Source organism: Corvus kubaryi, unplaced genomic scaffold (genome assembly GCF_017639235.1).
Source record: "Corvus kubaryi isolate FWS band 111438036 unplaced genomic scaffold, C.kubaryi_AGA036_p1.0 125, whole genome shotgun sequence".
Classification (NCBI taxonomy): domain Eukaryota; kingdom Metazoa; phylum Chordata; class Aves; order Passeriformes; family Corvidae; genus Corvus; species Corvus kubaryi.
In genome coordinates, this window is record NW_024580660.1 from 297,820 (window position 1) to 318,796 (window position 20,977).

The 20,977-nt window shown below is 39.5% G+C and overlaps 1 protein-coding gene across 1 annotated transcript in view; it reads right to left on the bottom strand.

Moving 5' to 3' along the window:
• The window catches only part of SLC17A6 (solute carrier family 17 member 6), a 30,259-nt gene extending 9,421 nt beyond the window's left edge, over positions 1-20,838 (bottom strand). The window contains exons 1-7 of the mRNA XM_042021201.1: positions 20,238-20,838; positions 16,988-17,240; positions 15,866-15,984; positions 3,841-3,955; positions 1,860-1,947; positions 1,674-1,760; positions 611-753 (exon numbers count right to left, since the gene is read on the bottom strand). Coding sequence (XP_041877135.1) covers positions 611-753; positions 1,674-1,760; positions 1,860-1,947; positions 3,841-3,955; positions 15,866-15,984; positions 16,988-17,240; positions 20,238-20,323 — 891 coding nt within the window. The 5' untranslated portion in view covers positions 20,324-20,838. The remainder of the gene's footprint in view (positions 1-610; positions 754-1,673; positions 1,761-1,859; positions 1,948-3,840; positions 3,956-15,865; positions 15,985-16,987; positions 17,241-20,237) is intronic.
• Between the last annotated feature and the right edge of the window lie 139 nt (positions 20,839-20,977).

Here is a 20,977-nt window from a genome sequence, read left to right on the forward strand (position 1 = left end):
TAAACCAGTACAGAACTAAGATTATGAGAGGCTTGATAGCATGTTTCCAGCAAAATTACTGCAGTAATGGGGAATGTTCTTATGGATCTCAAAGCATGTTCTATTGCAACTTGCAGTCTTTCTGGCAGACAAAACATAAAATAGCAAAGATAGGCATTTTCTGATGTTCTGGGAACCTCAAGAGACATGGAGTAGTGCTTTTCCTCCAGTTTGCTTTTAGGAAGAGGAAAACCTTCCAGAAATTACTATATAGGAAGGAAACTAACTGTTTAGCTCAAGATACAAGTCTAAATAAAGCTGCAGTTTCAAATGTAGCTGTACCTCTTTTTTATACTTTGGAGTAGAGAAAGAGGCATAAATTCCATGAGTCATCTGCTAGAAGAACTGGAACCTATGTTCTCTTAGTGCAAAACCAGTATCCACCCAGAAACCCACCAGCAGATTTCAGATCTTCCCACCCCCCAGAAACGCATTTGTTCAAATTGTTCAGAGTACACTTTTTGGTCTTAAAGGAGAGCGTTTGATTTTTTGTTGTTGTCTTTATTTGGGTGCTGGGATGTTTGGTTTTTTACTATCTCATTGGAAACCAGTGTGTGAGGAATATTCTTACTTCCATTGCACCTAGGAGGTTGGCACTCTCTCCAATGCTTTCTTCTATGTATCTCCTTTCTTCATCTGTGATTGTAGGATGCTTTGCAGGACTCTCATATGAAACCAAAAGCCAAAACATGTACCAGACTATACCAAAGCTCCCTTTGGAATGGAAAGAAAGACTTTAAAAAGAAATGCACAGTAAAGCAGCAAACAAGGAAGAAAAATCTGTGAAGAATTACAACAAATTTAAATGACAATTGTTGTTAGTGCTTCTTTTCTGAGTTATCTCAGTAGAGATAACTCTCCAACAGAGAATTTGATCCTGTGAATAATATTTATGCACAATACATGCAGAGCTATAGCACAGTGAAGTAGTCTTTGCTTCATTTACAGAATGATTTCACTGTAAGTGAATATTCACTGATCTTAACATCAATTTGTACAATGCAATGAAACAGCTTCCATTTCATTTCACCAAACTGTAAATGGAGGTCCATTCTGCTTTAAGATGCTGCTGTTTGATTACTGCACTAAATTTTTTACCAGCAAAATAGAAGAGACTGCCATTTTTTTCAACATAGCAATGCACTTCCTGAGTAGTTTATTAAATTTCTATAATTCTTCCACCTAATTCACACAAATGCAGAATGTATTCCCTTGGGACACTCTTTTCCATCAGTGTAGGTTAACACAACTAGTGGGAATAAAGTTATATAGGTCTTCAGATAAAAATCAGGACAACTTATTCAGGGCAAGTACTCTAAATTCGCAGTTTTATCAGTGTGAGAGATGTTAGTGTGAGCAGAGATACTATAGATCTGCCCAGAAGTTCGCACTGCTTGTGGTAAAGTGATGAAGGTTTCAACATGAGCTAGCTTTTCTTATTTAATCATGTTGCTTTCCTACATACTCTTCTCTTTAAATTCTGTTCTTTCATTGTTCTTTTCTCTAGACTGTATTTTTAGCTTTGCAGTCCCACTTCTCTGGGGTTTTTGTCCTCTTAACAGTAGCTTTTACATTTTTAGAAAGGGTAGAGTAAGGTCATACAATACTGGAGTGAAATGAGCAGGAATGCGTACCATACACATAGAACACAGAAGACCACCCAGTATATTGCACTAGAATCCCAGCTAAAGGCATTGCAATGACAGCTCCTGCATAGGAACCTAGAAAACAAGACATGTGGATGAAAAGGGAGAAAAAATCAGTTTCAAAACACTTGTACACTACAAATGAAAGGAAGACAAAAATACAGAGTTACTTACCACAAAAGGAAGTGGTTGCTAACCTACTTCTTTCTAATGGGGGGGCCCACTTGCTCCAAATACCGTGGCAGGCAGGGTAGGTGACCCCCTGGGGAATGGGTGTGCCACAAGTTAGCTAATGCTGATCAGTCACTCAATTAATTGTCTTTGCATGAGTTTTTATTTTCAATTGCTATAAATAAGAAGTTGAGAATGCTTTGCACTTTTATAGCAAAGTCTGAGCACAGCCACAGAAAAACTTCAATATCTATTCAAGATGAAATGGGTTTTGTATATCACTCCAAATCATTAAAGAGACCTTATGAAACAAGTATAAAACATATTTGCTTTTGCTCCCCCTCCCACTTCCAGGAACGAATTGCAAATAATTAAAGATCAAGAGTATTAGTGCACAAGAGCCAGAGTCAAAGGATGACAACAGAGACTCTCCGAAGTCTTTCTAATGCAGGACTGATTTATCCAACCCTTACTTTTTTATCAAACATTTGAAGTATAATTTAGGAAATATAGATTGAAGTGTCTCTGCTCTAAAACTAGAATATAATATCTATAGCAGCTTAGAAATACAATTTCAAGAGAAGTTTTTCACTCTCTTTGTCTTTAATGAACCTCCTTGAGCATGTAAAGCAAATAATTGAATGATATTATTTGACTTGATTTTAAACCAGCTACCTTTTAGGTCTCTCTTCAAAACCAGCCTTTAATTTAGATGTAGAAAAACTAAACCTGTAGCATTGAAATTTTAGAAGATGTTATATGAAATGTACAATAATCGTCCATGAAATTCCTGATTAAGAATTATGGTATATGCATATATATTACATAGGTTCTATAGATTCACTTTTCTCCTTATCTGACATTTTGTTTCCTCTGCAAAAAGCAGAAAAATTAGTATCTTTTTGCAATTACTGAGGGTTTCACAAATGTTGAGATGATGAGCCTCAATATGCAGAAAATTGTAAAATACCTTTTTCTGTTTTGAAAGAAGATCCTGTAACCAGTTTCCTGCTCATTTCAGTATTTTATCATTTTTTTAAAAACATACAAAGACATAATCATAAGATTGTCATAATTTATCATGAACCTTCTCCAAAAAGTCTTCTTTGGAATGTTTTGCATTCATAGTTCCTTTGAACAGTATCAGAGAAATGTGTGAGTCTACAATAGCTATTTTACTGTGTAATTCATTACCCCCTAGCTTCTCTTCCACTCATCTTTGCAATCAAACACTCTGTGCATGCATATCACTTGCCAGGAATGGATCCAGATTTATACACACATACTTTAAGAAACTGGTTACCTGAAAGTCACCTAACTTTCAGGCACTTTCTGCACCCCCTTTTGGAATCTTTTAATACGATAAAGCACACTGGTTAAAAGCAGTTCATGCAACAGAAGTTGTGTGGCCACACAAAAGTTGAGGGGCAAAGAACCAGCCATCACAGGACCAAAAATGTGTCAGGAAGGAAGGAGGGAGGGAGGGGGAAGGGAAGGGGACAGGGAGGGGAGGAGAGGAGACGGGGACGGGGAGGGCGAAGGGGAAGGGGAAGGGAGAAAAGAAGCTCAATTTTTTTTCCTCTTTTAAATTATGGTAAATCTCTTATTCATTCCAACAAAAAAATGGCATGGTCAGGACTTAAGATACAACCATAAGTTTTCATTATGTATTTATTCTGCGATGCTGGCCAGCAAGTAACTGTTGAGAATTACACCAGTATAAGCCTTATGCAGTATATGAATTTAGTGAAACTTCAGTGCTAAATGCATATTCCACTGGCTTCTCAGCCACGGAATACTTTGCCATGAAAGTTTATAGCTGAAGGAAAATCAAATAGCTATAATTCATACATTGAAATCCTTTATACTCAAGATCAACATTAAATTCAAAACCTTTTCTATTTTCCTTCCAAAGCTACAATTGCTAGTTAAAAGCTAACAAACATCTATCACATTTACTAGTTATTTTATAATTTTTCCATACCTCTACAAGGCCCTGCAAGATCCTAACGAAGATGACACATCCATAGTGCACCCTGGCTGCAGATGGTATTAGCATGTTGAGGGAGGATGTCAGCAGTATAGCAGCACCAAATACTCTGCAAAGGTGGAAAAAAAGGGAAAGTGAGCAACCTCAGTGTTGTTCCAATTGACTTATTCTACAGATGCTCGTATATCAATATAGATGTTCCCTACATGTGTTCTTTATATGAGGAACATACTAATTGGACTGGATAAGTGTCTGCTTCCATCTAGTGTAATAATCTGTCTGGTAAGACCCAGACCAAACATGGATGTATTTATCTATTTAGCATGATTTCCTAAGGAAATATATCTTATGCAGTGGCAGATATAGATATTACTTTCCCTATAAACACCCACTTTCCTTTAATTTTCACACTAATTTCAACCAAATCTGATTGAATTCTCCACCCTCTGGAAACAAAATTAGAAACTGTCTCCAAATGGTTTGCTAAATCAAGTGGTCAGTAAAAGAGTTTCTCATGTGCTTTAATTGTAAGAAAGTGACACCATGCATTCACTCCTTATAAAGAGAATCCACTTTGATACAAGCCAAAAGCAGCAGGAAGAATTTCGAACTGAGCTGGGATTTTCTTAGACACAAGAGTTAACTGATCTGGAAACACATATCCATAGAAAATAGATCATTCTTAGTGCTGTTTTTTCAGAGGCCGCTCACTAAAAATTGCTCATTTTGATTCCACAGCATCCTAACTTCAAATAAAGCACATTACAAAGTCTAAATAAACGCATGAAGTGGTGATTCATTTTCAAAATTCCACTGATTCGACTGAATTTTTATTTGATTCAATTAATATCCACCCCTGGTAGGAGAAAACCTTCTTTCTAGCATTATTGTGTCTTTTTTTGTATAAAGCTATGTAATGCAAATAAAAATCTGATGACATATGACATCACAGTATCTGATGTGGAACTGATTTGACAGAAACCTTTGACCTTATTTTGTGTTCTTCAGAAAATGGTACAGTGCCATAAGTCAGTGAGAAACAGATCTTGGGCTAAAGAAGCAGGATGAAAATTCTCCTCAAAGACACAATATTCCACATTCTGCATTTAGAATCGGAGTCTGAAACAAATCTTCAAATAGCAAACTGAGTATATGTCACTTTTATTTGACACATATTAAAGGGCATGATAAGGAAGCTTTGCTGAAGAGCTCTTAATCTTGTCTCCTCATTGTGTTCCCTGTGATCTCCATCTCAAGTTAAACAACATCTAGCTGTCTGTACAGCACATTTCTGGCTTTGCTTGTCAGCATGTTCAATACATTTACTGAGACTGGCTGGGCATGTGTTTGTGTTGCACTGTGAGGACTATTTTAACCTAAATTGGCTTCTACTCTTGATTTCTTTATGAGTGTCTACTCCAAAACTACATGCAGTTCTTTTCCTTACAATTTAATACCTCCATATGTTCACATAAACTCCAATGGTGTCTTGTCCTGTAAAATCATGTGAAGATATAATATTAAAAAATGTCATCTCTTTATAAGGATGAGATTTACAAAATTGTTACAGTAGATAACTGTTTCTTCAAGGAAATTTACTCTAGTTTTTTGATCCTGTATCTGAAATCAGCTTCTACTTGCCACAACTGAAAGCTGTTTCCCAGAATTGCCTCTGTTCTCATGTTCACTAAAGAGAAGCAGTTTCCTTCTAGAAGACAAAGGAAAATGTAACTGAAGCAGTGATCAGAGACATGCTTCTTCCAGATTAAAATCTTGCCTGTATTTAGACACAAAAATACTAGTGAATATTTAGTTACATCAGGGTGCAGATGAGGAAATAATTCTGCAGCCTCACTTGTGAGTCAATTCTCTGTCTGAACTATGCTTTATAAGAACAATTGCCTCTCTCGCCCCAAAAATATAAGGATTTAAAAGCAGAATAAATTAGAGTTAAATTATGATTCTTGCAAGAAATGGCTTTTTTATTGTTTTTGTGAATACCTATTAAAAGCGATGTCATGAATGGCTATTTTAGTGAGTCCATTTCCTCTATAAACATTAATCAAGAGCAAATAAATCTTCCTATATTTGCTTTGCATCTCTCAGCACACAATCATAAATATCATCAGTATTTCTGCTTTGTGCCCTTTAATCTTCTTATGTTTATTTCCATAAATACCAAATTCTACCTAAAAAAATATTGTGATATAGTGCTGTTTTTTGTATGAACTTGCTGGTTTATTGCTTTAAATATCTCATTCAACACTATTTATTATTATGTAGATCAAGTAAGAATGATTTTGAGCTACATTCAATCAAAATATATTTGAATGCAGCTCACATTTGAATATATTTAATTGAGAGATAAAGCAGGTGAGACCAATGACACTGCCATAATTCTTGGCCCTTGCATCAGGATGGAATTAAAATGCCATGACATGTCTTCAGCAGCCTCCAGTCTTGCAAAAAAATTCCTTTCAGTCTCAAAATCAGCAACTGTGGAACTATATGTAGAAGAAAATAACCATAATAATAATAAATACAATAGTAGTATGTTGAGGAGAGGGGAAAAACCCCAATAAATTCTGGTCCTCAAAAGTGACCAGAAGCGGTCCTGAAACAAAACATTATGCCTTACTTATCTATTTCTGTTTCTTGACTGATAGACTCAGTCCCCAAAATCAGCATCTAACATTGATCTTCTCAGTGTTTTGCTGACATTGGCCTCAAAGGTCATGAACTGTGACTTAATCCTCCTGCAATACAAGTAGTAATAATAGCAAAATCATATTTGAATGAGAGACATTTGGGATGGGAGAAGAGAAAGAAAATTACTCTGACAGCTCAGGAGAAGTGCTTAGAATGAAATGAGGTTGCAGGGGGTATTAATCTGTTTGGGTTTCAAGTCATTTGGCTCATTTTTCTCTTTGGGGACAAACTAAAGAGAAAGAAATATATTTATTTTCATCTCTGGATTTCTAATCTCTGCATCTGTACAGCAGCACTAGTCATCTACCTTTGTCAAGCAATTCACATTACGCAAGCATTCTACAGTGTGTTACAGATATTGTTACTCAGCTGGAAGCAGTGTCAGCTCAAAAAGTGGGCTGAGCACAGTGCATGTCAAATGCTGAGTGCCAGATGGGTGACATATCGAGTTACATATAGGATATCTGAAAGTAAGGGGTCCTGGTTGGAGGCATCATTTTACCCCAGTGACTGGGAATGAAAAGAGCTGCAAAGCATTCATAAAGCTAAAGACCCTTTTAGATGTATATGTGGAGGAATCAATCCCTCAGCTGAGTCCCCTGCATTTTTATTTATGTTAATTTTTAATGTATTTGACAAATTCCACAATTATCAATGCCTCTCTTCTCTGAATAAGTAAAGTCACCTTGAGAAAAGGAAACTTATAGATACCAAGTGTGTCTTTTATTAGGGATGGGAAGTACCTTAGCTAAATTTGTCCTATAAAAAATATTGGAAAGTAATTGTATGTTTAAAACAGAATTTTTAATATTTTTTTAAACAAGAAAATGCTGTAGTTTTAAGATGTGTGAATATACGCTGTATCAGTGAATTATTAATGTAATTTCATTAAAATTCAAAATAATTAAAGAACAGTAAGTCTTGGTCACTTACAACGACAAAACATCATTGCATGTATTTTAACAGATTTGCATTGAAAAATACAAAAGCATAGAAAGTATTCAATGGCTTCCATAGAAAATTAATTCAGGACTGTAACTGCATAGTTTTTACCTCCAAAGTGCCACTGATCATCATTTCCCAGAAGACCTATCTACTGAATTGGAAAGTTTGATTATTTTGTTAGTTTGCTAGGGAATCATAGGTGGTGTGTAGGTGTGTGGGGGTGTTTGTGAAAGCATTTTGCACCATTACAATAAATTAAATTCAAAATAAGTTAGTTTATTCTGACTGTAAACAGGAACCTATGGAAAATGTAACCATGTTCTTTTCTGAGAAACCTCTGCATTTGAAAATTTTACATGAATATTGATCGTATTCTAGAGAACATTATTTTCATTGAATGAAGTAAGGGTATTGAACAAATATTGGATTTGTAAACAGTGATAAAACATTTTCCCTATTCTTAGTTACAAATGTGTTAGGTAAGGGTGGAAAATAAAGAGGATTGAAAACATGAGTTTTCTTGTGAGGTTTTCCCAACCTAGTTAAAAGATTAGATGAAAAAATTCTGTCATTATAAAATAAATGAAATTTATTTGGATTCAAGTTGGTGAGCTGGTTTGCCTTACAGAAATCATATGAAATATGTTGAACAGAGACTTATTTTATGAAACATGTATAAAAATTTAAGCTAGGTTTTGACTCTCCTTTGCTGTTCTTTCTTGAATAGTGCTTGTTTGGGAGAGTCCTAGTGCAGCATCAGCTCTGAGCAGCAGAATATGTATCACATAATGTGACTTTTTAGACTATTCTGTCAAGATTTGTAAAATTTATTCTTTGACTCTACCTACTGTCTTTCGTCTGTGACATGCCTTCTACTGCAAAGGGCCAGCAGCACAGCATAGACATGATTATGTTGTATTCTTATACAACCCAAAGAATATTTTGTCTGCGAGGAACTGCAAGCCTCAGTGCTGTATTAAATGCTTCATTTTTTCCAGTAAAACATAATGTCTAGAAAGGAGCAAGACAGGAGCTAGCTGGAATGTCTGTGGGCTTATAGCAGCTTTTCAGAATCCCTTCTTCTGCAAATGTTGCTGGCAATGACAGTTTGCGACCAACTTTCTAACTTAGGTTTTTCTTTGAATATATAGAAATTTCAGGGGTTAACTGACACTTAACGCTTCCCTCCTTACAAAACATATCTCTACTCATATCAGGTGTGATGAGGGCCTTCTAAGACTTTGACATAGAACATTTTGATGACCTGAATTTGCTATGGTTTGATCTGCCAGGTTTGAAGATAAAAAAATCCCAAAATATTCATGAGACTTAGCAAAACAGATGATACAAGGGACTGGATCAAGCACTGGTGTGAAATGTTTGCAAAGACGAAGTCGATGTATATCACGGACCCAAAGCCCTTTAGCTTTCTGCCTCCCTCAAACCCCACTAATGTCACTGACTCATACCAACACCCCAAACAGTTTTCAGGCTGCGTCTTCCATTGCTTGTTTGCAGACCTATTCTTTGATATCTCAATGTGTATTTTATGAAGAATTTGGGTGCTGTTGGATGACAGCATCATTGCAATTGATGCTGTATGTAAATGACTCCTGGATCATTAAATCCAGATTGTTCTCGTACCAGCAAGTGCATGACACCATCCTTTCATAAGCAGATCAGGTTCCATCTCAGAAGTTATAAGCATTTGCCCTACTCAGTAGTAGTTTTTCCTTTCCAACTTTTTACTTCATATATCCAGTATATGTCTTCTACCCAAGCTGTTTTATTTTAATGGTTTTAATCTCTTCAGTATCCACAACCACGGTCCTATCTTTCTTTTGCATCACTAAGCAAATCAGATCCTCTACACCTTGTCTGCTTTTTTTCTTCATTCATTTGCTCACTCTACCAGTCCTCTCTCTTTCCTGTCTGAAACCTGCAGCTTCGTTTTACAACTCATTATATCTGTATATGTCTAGAGAAAGCTCTGACTCATTTCTTCTAGCTCATTAGCTTTGGGACATCTTGCTCTTTAAATATGTAATCTGCTAGATAATGTTTCAAACCAAGACTATCTAATTCAAATCAGCTTACTAACATGCAGGGCTTAGGCTGTGGCTCAACTGTCTCTGTTGATGGAGAGGTATATAGCACACTTATCAAAGGAATCTTCTGTAGGTTTAATTTTAAAATGTTTTGTGAAGTTGTTTGGGAGGCTAGCTACTATGCATTGGACTCAAAAGCTGGACATCTGTACTGCTTTTTGGAGTGTTTTCTGATATAGGGGCCACATGTTACAGCTGATTGTATCAGGACTGCTCAGAGCAAAGGCAGATTCCTTCAGACCAAAGTGACAGTGACATTAGTGTTTTTATGCAACCAGCCTTGATAACATTTTGTTGCATTATACCTGGTGTACTAATTGTTTTGGGGTGAAGTAACAAAGCAAGTAGAAGTGATTAAGGATACCTGTTGTATAGAGCGCCTGCAATTAACGGTCAGAAGCATCCATGGGTTTTGTTTCAGAGAGTGTTTTATTTATTAAATACCACTGCTAATGCAGTAAGGATTCGTGGAGGCTCAGGACCAGGAGAGAACTGGGAGCAAAGTTATTTGACAGCATTGACACACCTGGATGGTATAATCCCAAAAAATAAGAAGTTCATTATCAGCTTGGTCTGAAAGGGGTGTCATGACACGGGGGTTTTAACTGGGTGATATTTAAGGTCTCTTCCAACCCAAACCATACTAGGATTCTCTGAAAGCATCTGGCATAATTTTATGTCAACTGTGTAGTGAATTTTGTTCAGATAATGATTTCAAAGGATTTTTATCAATGGAGGATGGAATGCAAAAATAAGCCCAGATTTCAAACATAACCCTACTCTTGCAGTTATATCTCAACAAGGAGGGCTAAATTATGAAAATTTTATATTTAGTCCTGAAAAAATTACTCAAGAATAAATTTGGTTCTCTGCATTTAGTTTCTCAAGGATTATTGCCCTTCTGTATTCAATTAGTTCCAAAATTCCACATTTGTCAGTGTAGTTATACAGCTGCTTCTCAGTACCAGAGAAAATAATATTTTAGCCTATAACGCTCTTACCCGAGGTGCCTTGAAAGCTAAAAATTAAACACCATTAATGATGGTTTACCTGCTTCCAATGTATATAAACACTGCTCTTACTGACTCTGAAAAGACTTTTTTTGCTTGGTATAGTGCAAATTTTTTTCATTTTTTTCAGCTGTTCCCCACGCATTTTCAGCTGTTCTCCATAATTCACCTCCTTGACTGCAAACTGTGAGTAGCCACTCGTGGAAGACTTATACCACCTGTATTGCTTTTTTTAAAATTATATACCTACCATGTCACTTTTTCATCTCCCAATGATATTTGTCTTAGTCTAGTTGTCTTTTTCAGTCTGTAATCACACTGATAACCTTTCTTGGGATAACTTTTACTTATGTTTATGTATTTCAAAGTAGATAAGTAGAACTGAACCCATCATGGGGAGACACTCTTCAGCTATTCTGTGGCATATATAGTCATTTTGACTTTTGTTTAGTACAGGCTAGTTTCCCGATGACTCTGTTGACCCCTCTACTGTAAACATATTCCTGTGAAATGCTCACCCTGACAATTTATGTTTTCTTAAATGATAGACAGAACGTAGTGGGTTTTTTTGACTTGTGCCCTTAATTTGCATTAAATGGCACAGGACTAACAAAGCTGGGATTATGCCATGAATATCAGAGTGGTAGATGAACTCAGCTGCCCAAAAAACCAGAGAGAATAATCTACTTTTGCCATTAGAGACAAACAGTTATTCCCAAGCACAAGTTCTAGGTTAAACATGCTTTGTAGGAGAAACACTTAAAACCGATCCTATTTAATAACAATCTGTGGCCAGAACCCATAGTATAACAGCTTTATTTGGCTTTCTTAAATCGAGATAAAACAGGTTATTTTCATTCATGTGTGTATGTGGGAGGAGGAGGATGTATCTCTGTGCTCTTCATACTAAATCCTATTATAAGCCCTTCATGAAGCATTAATATGCAAAAGTCGACCTCCCTCCATCTAATCTAGTATAATAAGGGCTTGGATACATTATTAATTTTTGTCACACATCTGAGGCCCCCTTTTATCAAGCAAAACCCCCATCTAAATCCCTTGTTGCATCATTAAATTGTGAAAACAGCTTCATCATTCATGACAGAAAAATGGAAGGACCCTGAACCATATGGCAGAGGGAGCAGCAGTACCAGCTACCAGTTTCCCCAGTCCCCTTCTTGTAAAGATTGGTACTTAAAAGAACCTGCAATGCATTAGGGTGACAAAATTATCTTGGGGGATTTTGTGCAATATTGGCTTCTTTGCCTGGAAACAGATGAGCCCCACACCAGTGCCAGGGATCAGAGACCAGTTCAATCTGCAGGATTTTGGACTGAATATGAAAGGTGGGGTTGGTGAGTGCAGCTCTGGGGGGGGTTTCCCCCACAGTGCAAGGTCAGCTTAAGTCCTCAGAAGTTCAGAAGCTGGCACTTGTTTAATCATCCACTAATCCCCTACTCATGCTGTGAATTAATCATTGTTTGCAAATCAGAAAACACACAATATGCCTACCTGCTAAAAGAATGGAACAATTTCTCTTTTTAAAATAGAAATGTAAAGATGTGAACTTCCAGGAAATCTTTCTACTTCTATTTCTAAACCAATACCTTACCTTAATTTTTTATGCTTGTCATTAAGGCTGAGTTAGTGAGATTCTGATTTCACTGACATGCTAATGACAGTTTCAGTGAAAATCTGTGGGACTCTGAGACAAGATGCAATGACAGACAGTTGTCTGAAATACCATTCATTTTATTCATACAAATAATCCTATCAGATTACTTGCTGGGATTAAGGATTTAGCCTTTAATAACAAGAAGAATGGCACTTGAGAAACAAAGATTAATTTGAAGTGAAATGTTAATTTGTATAATTTTATTCAGATTAGAATGACAGTGATGGAGAGTTCAGCATAGATGAGAGATAGTTGCACTGTAGAGAAATGTAATATAGTCATGTAGTTACATTTTTTTAATGTGAATAGTGCCAGGATTTGAGCTTTGACAGATAATAGGAAATATATCATAACCACAGGTGATTTTAATTTAAAAAAAATCAGCATTCTATTCTGCCCTTTGTGTCTCTTTGTGTCAGAAAGTTCTAATGTTTGAGTATGCACAAATGAGCTGAAATGGTCACTCAGCTCTGTTTTATAAAAAATAGTCTGTGGTTATTGCACATTTACTTCTGAAACAATGCTTGGCACATGCAGTCAAAACTGGCATTTCTATTTTAAATATATAACTGCATTGGGAATTGACTCTCTATTGTGTAATCTAACAATGCCCTATTAATTTCAAAGAATCTTTCCTGAGTTACAGTAAGTGTTTAAACAGTTCACTTAGGAAATCAGTGAGGATATACTGCCACAGCATTTTAGTACTGCTTTTGGTAGGACAAGGGGTTTGTTATCGATTTCCAACATAAAGAATATTTAAAGGGCTAAAATATATTATTATCAAAGTTTAAAATATAACAATATTTAAATTATCTTGAGATGAGGTGATAAAACCAAGTATAGTTTCACACCTTTCCATATGTGTGTGACAGTACAGCAGGTAGTTTATTCACAGACAGCTGCAGTAGCATGAAGGTGAAATAGGGAATATCAATTTGAATTAAATTATTAAATTTCTAGATTAAAAACAAGCCATGTGCTTAGTTATAGGGCCATCTAGCCTGAAAATCACAACCTTTAACACTTGATTATCCCTTATATTTTGCTTAATTGTTGCTCTACTGCAAACATTTCATAATAGCTGAAACATAACTTCCATTATAGGAATTTAAAACCCAATGAAAAAGCTATCACATAATTTCTCTGGTTGGACCAGTGGTGGGTAGTCGTTATTGTTACTATTTAAGCTTTTTTTCATTTGTATGGCTGTCAATTGCTGATTCTTTTTATCCCTTTCCAGAGGACTAAAGCATACACTTATACCAAGCAATTTTCCAGTGGAATTATATGCATACTTAGAGTCAGATTACCTCCTAGTAATCTTTTTATATACGTGTATCCTGAATACATAGTTCTTGCTATTTCTTTCACAAGGCATCACTTCATACTGCCATGTTTGAAGCAATTAAAGATCTCTAAAGCAATTTCTAATTTTTCAACACTCATGCTAGTATGAATGTGTCCAAATTACCCACAAAAATCCAAGGTCAATGTCATTGACTTAAATACACTCATTGCACTAAATAAAGAAAAATAAACATTCTAGGATTACACTGACTACTTTGGTAGAGCATCATGCTGGAAGATTGTGGTGTGTTTCTAGTCCCACATGGCTTAAGATTCCACTTAGTGAGACTGCTTTTCAGAGTGGTTCCTCCCTCTCTGATGTTACTTTGCACTCAAGTGCCATATATTGAACAGAACTGAGTTAACCAAAAGTTTAAGATATTATCGATTGACTGGATCTTTCAGTACCCACAAGTTTATCAGCATTTATACGTATTCCCCAAATGACTGATGAAATGTGGAGGCCGCAGCAAGTCTCAGCAGTATCATAATGGCATCTGAATCTTTGAAATGTTCATAAACTCTAGCCAGATAATCATCACTCTCCCAACGTGATAAATATCACTAGTCCAGATACAGTCACTGACTTGGTTGTGAAAAACACAAAAAGAAAAAGCAGGGGTTTCATCACACCATTTGGGGCAGATACCCCCAGTAACCTGGGTTCCCTATGGAATATATAGGCAGAGAGATGCCTGGGAATGACACAGTACACCTGAGGCATGAAGTGCTTCCACAGGAATAATAACTAATTAGATAAAATCCACCTATCTTAACTGAAGTAGTCCTCAGTTATTGTCCTAAATGTAAATGATTGTGAAGAAGAGAAAAATCTGATTTGCACATGACAACTTGTGTGTTTCTACTACTGACTTTTCCTGGCAGTGTCCCTGCCATTGTCTTGCAAATCTTTGTACTTGCATCACTTTACATCTGAATTGGTTCAAATGGCTTTTCTGATGTTGTTTGGGTGAATGAAGACTGCTTTTGATTCTCTGAGTCAGATTTTGTAGGCTTTGCTCAATCAAAACTCCAATTAATCCTGAGCAGTTACAGATTGTGCAAAGATGCAAAAATGATTAAAGGAGGAAGAAAAGGTAAATAGTCCTTTAAATGGCTGTTAATGGCTATTTGAAAAAGCCTTTTACACTTCTGAACCATTATCAGAAAGATGGCACTTATAAACAGAAAGACAACAGACACCTCAATTTAAAAATTATGTGTTTTGATTTATTTGATTTAAAGGGTAGGATATTAGTGTTTTCTCACTCATCTCTCCATTTGTATATACTCATTTCTACTGTAGATCTGTCTAAAAGCTATTTATCTTGAGGAGACCATTTTTTGCTTTAGCCACCCTCTCTGCTTCCTCTCAGTCTCAAGCACACATAAGCCATGTTGCTCGTCAGGCTAAGCCTCTCTGCCCATCCAGGCCTACCTTTAATGTTGCTCACTCCTGAGAAGAGTTAAAGGTATACATGGTAGAGTTTAGTATCCATTTGCACTTAGTGTGGTACTGGTTTGAAGAGTGGCACTAGGACCTTTGCTGCCTCTGCAAACCATGAGCCTGTGGCATTAAGCATGGATGTGAAAGCCTCATGTGTCTTGAATACTCAGTGGATCTAATTAACAGGTAGAATCGCACCCTGGGTGCTTGAAAAATTGCCAGACACCATAGAAACGAGTCCTTAAGTCCCTGGACCATCTGCACTTTCTTTTCATTGTGGAAGTCTCATTTAAACATGTTTTTCGACCATTCTAAATTCATTTGTGTGTTAATGAAAAAATTCCTGCTGATGGTTTTCCTTTTCATTAAAACAAAAATCATAAAATTCTTTAATTTAATCACAGGGAAAAAAAATCTCTCAAGCTTTGATGAAATAATAGATCTTTGAATTTGCCTCTGAATACGTGTTGTTTGAATATCATTGCCAACACCTCCTTAAGTGACTGTTTAAAGGAAAAGGAAACCAACATTAGATATTCCCCGCAAAACCAGGGGGTTGTTTGAAGGAGGGTGAGCAATGCACCATCACAGTGGAGTTCCCGGATCACATGCAAGCGGTCCTTCCCTTCCTAAGGTCCTGTCTTTGAGCGGGGGTTAAGCTGGGGGTGCAGGGGAGCCCCAGCTGTCTGGAGCTCAGCCTCCCGCGCCCCCGCTGCCGCAGCCCGGCCCCGCTCGGGCTCCGCCGGCGCCTTGGCGCTGTTCAGGCCGCAGTTACCTGTTCGCTGCCAGCCGGGATGAGATGTACCCTCCGGGGATCTGGGTGATTATGTATCCCCAGAAAAAAGAGCCGTGGATCATGCCAACTGTTTCAGGATCCCAATTAAACTTCGCTTTCTTCCAATGCAAGGAACCGGGACAGAAAGAGAGAAAGACAAGAGGAAGGCTGTAATTGTGCCACTTTAGAGCTTTCACCAGCAGCAGCTTCACACGCAGTGCAATTGAAGGGGCTCCAGTGCCGGCGCCGGACTCTGCCCCCAGCCCTCCACTCCAGCCCCAAACACTCCGACTGCCCCCCAGATCAGCAAAACAAACCCAGTAACAGCAATGGAAACGGCACCGCCCGTGCCTCCCTGGGACACGAGAGGGGCACGGGGGCCCGTGTGCCCTGAGCCGCTCGACCGAGGCACGGACCGCGGGGCCAGGCAGGGCAGAGCCGGGGAGCCCTGGGACCCGCGGGACCCCGGCTCACAGACACAGCCCTGCGCGGGCGGGGCTGGGGCGCACAGCCCGCACTTACCTCTTGCCTGTGCGGGCAGAAAGCCGTAAGGGGTTTGTGGGTTTGGGTGTTTAAGACTCATCTGCATTTATCACATCTTTCTCATCACGCTTTAACTCGATTTAAAACGCCGCTTATCATTTAACGCCTTTTGTCAAAGTAAATTCACCCTGGTGTTGTCAAACATTCCTGCAAAACCTCCCCGCCTCCTTTACGGCGAGATGCACCCGCTGACAGTCCCTTATTCGACGCCTTCCTTCTCCCATCCCCTACGTTTATTTTACGAGATATCTGCGTTTTTCAAGGCTGTGTGGAAAAGACAGGGCGGGAGGCGAATTGTTCGCACAATAATACCGCAAACTGGGGCTAGGAACTGAAATGAAAAAGTAGAAATTATTGGTAGAAATTGTTTCTGCTTCAAGAACGGAATTTCCGTCCTTCGAAGGGCAGCGGCGGGGCCGGGCAGGGGGAGGGGAGCCGCCCGCCCTGGAACCGCGGAGCATCGGAGCTCAGGTGCGGGAAAAGCCACGAAACCATCCAGAGCCCGTCCCACCTGTGTTGAAGTGTTTGACTGAGAGTTGTACTGGGAGGATGTGGGATTTACGAGGGAAAGGTTCCCACCTCTTTAATAATTTTTCCTCCTCGGTGTATGGTGCTGTTATTGACCATATCCACGATGGCCACTCCCAAGTTACATCGGATTCCGAAGGAAATGCAGAATCCCAGTCCACTCATGATGGCAATGATGTACCTCCGGGGCAGCCCGAAGCAGGTACAGTCGCACAACGGGGCTTTCTTTTCGGGCACTTCCATGGGCTTTCCATCTTCAGTCAGCTCGATGGTGTCCCCGGGCTTCTGCCTCTTCTCTAGGACTCTGCCCGACACAAGAAGGGAAAGTCAAGCCCTGGCTGCCTGTGAAGGCACAACAATTTCGCGGAGCTGAAGGCTTAAATTCACCGTTCCCCTCGCTCCTTTGGCTTGGAGGTTGATTTGAGGATTTAATCCTTGCTTCCCATTCACCTTCAACTGTTCTTTAGCAATGACCTGTGGGAGTCACGATTAGTCATCCCCAACTCCCCCCCGCCACCCCTCCGCAGCCGCCCAGGGTGGAGCTCTAGCTGAGAATTGCTCATCTATCATTAAACACTTCTGCTTAAATATGTAGGACGCATCAAGAAGACATCATCTGTAACCACTGCAGAGGCGCCATGTTGGGCAGCCCAAGAGGCGAAGGAGCAGAAACGGGCTTCTGGAGGTTTTATTACCTCCTTGCTATATTAGAAACACCAAGGGGGTGATCTTGGTGTGCACCTCGCTTTAGGTCTGGGAACAAGAGAAATGGTAAGAGAAAAAGACGGGAGGGAGGAGTGAGGAGGAGGAGCGGGCGATATTGCTATTTATTTTAGTTTTGCAAAATGGCTGTCACATGCAGTGAAAGAAAACATGATCGTCTTCAGAGAACTGGCATCTCCGGAGAAGGCTTTCCCAAATATCTCAGTACTCAGCTACACGTTGTGAGCGTGTGATCACTGAGCAGGTTTAGCCTTCCCGGAGCAGCTTTAAGCACTATCTCACTGCCCACACTCCCTCGGTTTTGCTTGAAAATCGTATCTCCTAGAAACCAATCTGAAGGAATCTGAAGGGAAATGGTTATTTGCAGCTAATTCCAATCAGGTGAAAAATACCATGAAAGGTGATTTAGAACATTTAGATTTTTTTTTTTTTTTTTTTAAATATTTTTAAATGCTGTGTCGGTAGCCAGAAAAAGCAGGTTTACAGAGCAAGTGTCCATATTGAATCCCTAAATAGTCTTCTTCACGGAGATATTTAAAAATCAGAAAAGCTAACCAGTTATGTCGTCTCGAGAAGCAAATACGCGACCACTTGCCGACACTCTGGACTCTACTACCGCTGCCCTCACCTCTGCTCTAGAAGTATTTTCTCACTCGGAGGAGCGTCTCTTTCATGTTAACTCATCCGGCTGACATGGCAGTAACAATTAGCAGAATAAGGCTCAAAAGGTTATCCGTGTTTGGGAGAAAATACAGGGATTTTCTCCAAAAGCTACTCAGCTTAAATTCTCATGATTTTTCTTTTCTGGGCGTATTATTTCCATGCTTAAAGATCGCCGCAATAAGAAATGTCTTAAAGTTGTGAATAAAATAAACCACCGTGGGTTTATAGTCAAAATTCGTTCGTGTGGATAAAGGGTAGTGTAGGAGTGTTTTCTCCCTGACTGGGCGTCTTGTCTTCGGGAACAGACTGAAAATCAATATGTAAGAGGCAAGAAAATTGTTTAGATTATAAGAAGAGTAAACAAAGTACTTAATTGCCGTGAGCTGAAAAAGGTGAGCAAATCGCGCGTTTGTTAGTCGAGGTGTGAATTCAAACGGAGTTTTGCTGGAAAATACAAACACCGTTTCTTTATTATTCACTGTGTGACTACAAGTAGTAGAGAAAATAGTTTTATTTAAATGTTGTAGAGTCTTTAAGAAAGAAAAAGAAAGTGTTTATTTCCTTAATTATATTTTAAGCAGCTATTCTGGATTATCCTTTATTATTATTATTAATTTTCAACAATTGAAAATTACTTAAATATAACCAAAACCGGTAGGAAATTAATTGCACTGCTGATTACTTTAACTTTGCTTTTGGCTTTTCCTAATAGTGCACTTCCTATGAAAATGGAAGTCTTGATTTTATCTTTAGCTCTTCACTGATATGTCCCCTTCCCTTAAAATGGCAGCAGGAGTTGTGACTCATGCTGTGAAACAGCCTTGTGTCTGTGCCCAGCACTGCCGCATAGGTATGGAAAAAAGATTTTTACGTGACCTACCCTGGGCAGACAAATCCGCAGTTACCTTATAGCTGTAATTCGGGGGAAATAAACCAACCAACCAGCCAAAATAAAAAAACAACCAAACAAAAAAACCCAAACAAAAACCAAACCAACCAACCAAACAAAAAACCCCCCAACAAACAACCAACAAACCAACAACAACCAAACTAATAAAAAAACAAACCTAACCCAATATTTCGGGGTAATTTCTAGCAGACGGTACAATCGAAAATATTTTGGAATTTCACAGACTATTCTCAAACGTTGTGGAGGTCACTAAAGTCACCAGATTGGATGGAGAACGATGTGTGAACTTTAGCTGCATGCACTTCGTAGGTATGCAAGAATCTGGACTTATTTATCTGTGTGCACAGAGCTCGCCGATGATAGAAATGTTCTTTACACACAGAAATATACAGGAATGATGCTTTTGAGTTTAGCAATTGCAGTTGTATATCACTTAATAGGACAAGCAGATGCTTCTAAAGGCAAATGGATAAATAATTAAACACATTCCTCTATATGTTTCAGCTCCAGGAGAAAAAAAATCGTTTGGATATCAATTATTTATACATCTCCATGTTTTTCTTCATCTGACGATGAATTACACAAAGGACAATACTAATCAAAAACAGAATAATTTTTTTGATGCTTGTTAAGAGCAGGGGGCAAGATCCTGTGCATGCATTGCAAAATTAAGATGGAACAAAAATACAGGTTGCTGCTCTCTTCTGATTATGATTTCAAGATGGGATCATTTTTTTTTTGTCGAAGAAAGGTCTGGTAATCTTTTACTACATCTTTTTACTGACACCATCTACGAGTCAGATAGAGGAGTTACGAGGGTGCCATATTGAGCAGCTTCAGCACTAGTTCCAGGATCTAGATTACATCCAGCAGAATCTCAACAGCTCCCAACCCTGCCATCACTGACCTCCCCAAAGCACTCGACCTCCTGCAGCAATGGGAGCTTAAGTAAAGCTTTCAATTTTTTTCTAGGAAGTAGAATCCTATAAGAGATATCAGTCTTACCTGTAAAGTTGACCAAGCGATTTTCCAGCAAAATTCTTCAATCCCTCCTTGCCGGGAGTCAAAATCCTTTGTTTTACCGACTCCATTCCTGCGGGGATGCTCGCTGGATACTGCTCTGCTCTGGATACAGCACTGCTACGAGCAACGATGGTTCATATTGGTTTAATCTCTTAACTTTTCGCCCTCATTCAATGGCTATCGGTGCACCTACGGGTAAAGGGAGAATGAGAGGGAGAGTGCGCGCGTGTGTGTGTGAGCGAGGTGGAGACGGCGTACGGAGTCGGGGGGGGGGGCGAGGGCGAGGGAGCGCGCCTGTGTGCGGCAGCGAGCGGGGCGTTGGAGCGCGCTGCAGGCAGCCCCCAGGGCCCCCGGCAGCGCGGAGTTGCCAGGCACGGTCAGAAAGTCTCCTCGGCCTCTCAGGGTTCAGCAGTGGCAGGCGGAGGCAGAGCCATGCCCGGCAGGGAGGGGACGGAGGTCTCCGTGCGGGAGCGTTTCGAGGCAGTGCCGGCTCTGCGTGTCCCCGGCTGCGGCGCTGGCGGGGGCGGGGTGCGCTCGCCGCCCTGGGCAGACGCTGCCAAATCCCCGGAGCCGCCGGCCGAACCCACGGGCGGCGCGGAGCCGCGGCGTGTCCGCTGCCCCCGCCCGCGCTCCCTCCCGCGCAGCGCTGTCACCGGCGCGGCCGCGGCTCCGCTCCCCGGGCGCTCCGGCCCTTCAGCACCGCGGCCAGCGCCGCGCCCCCG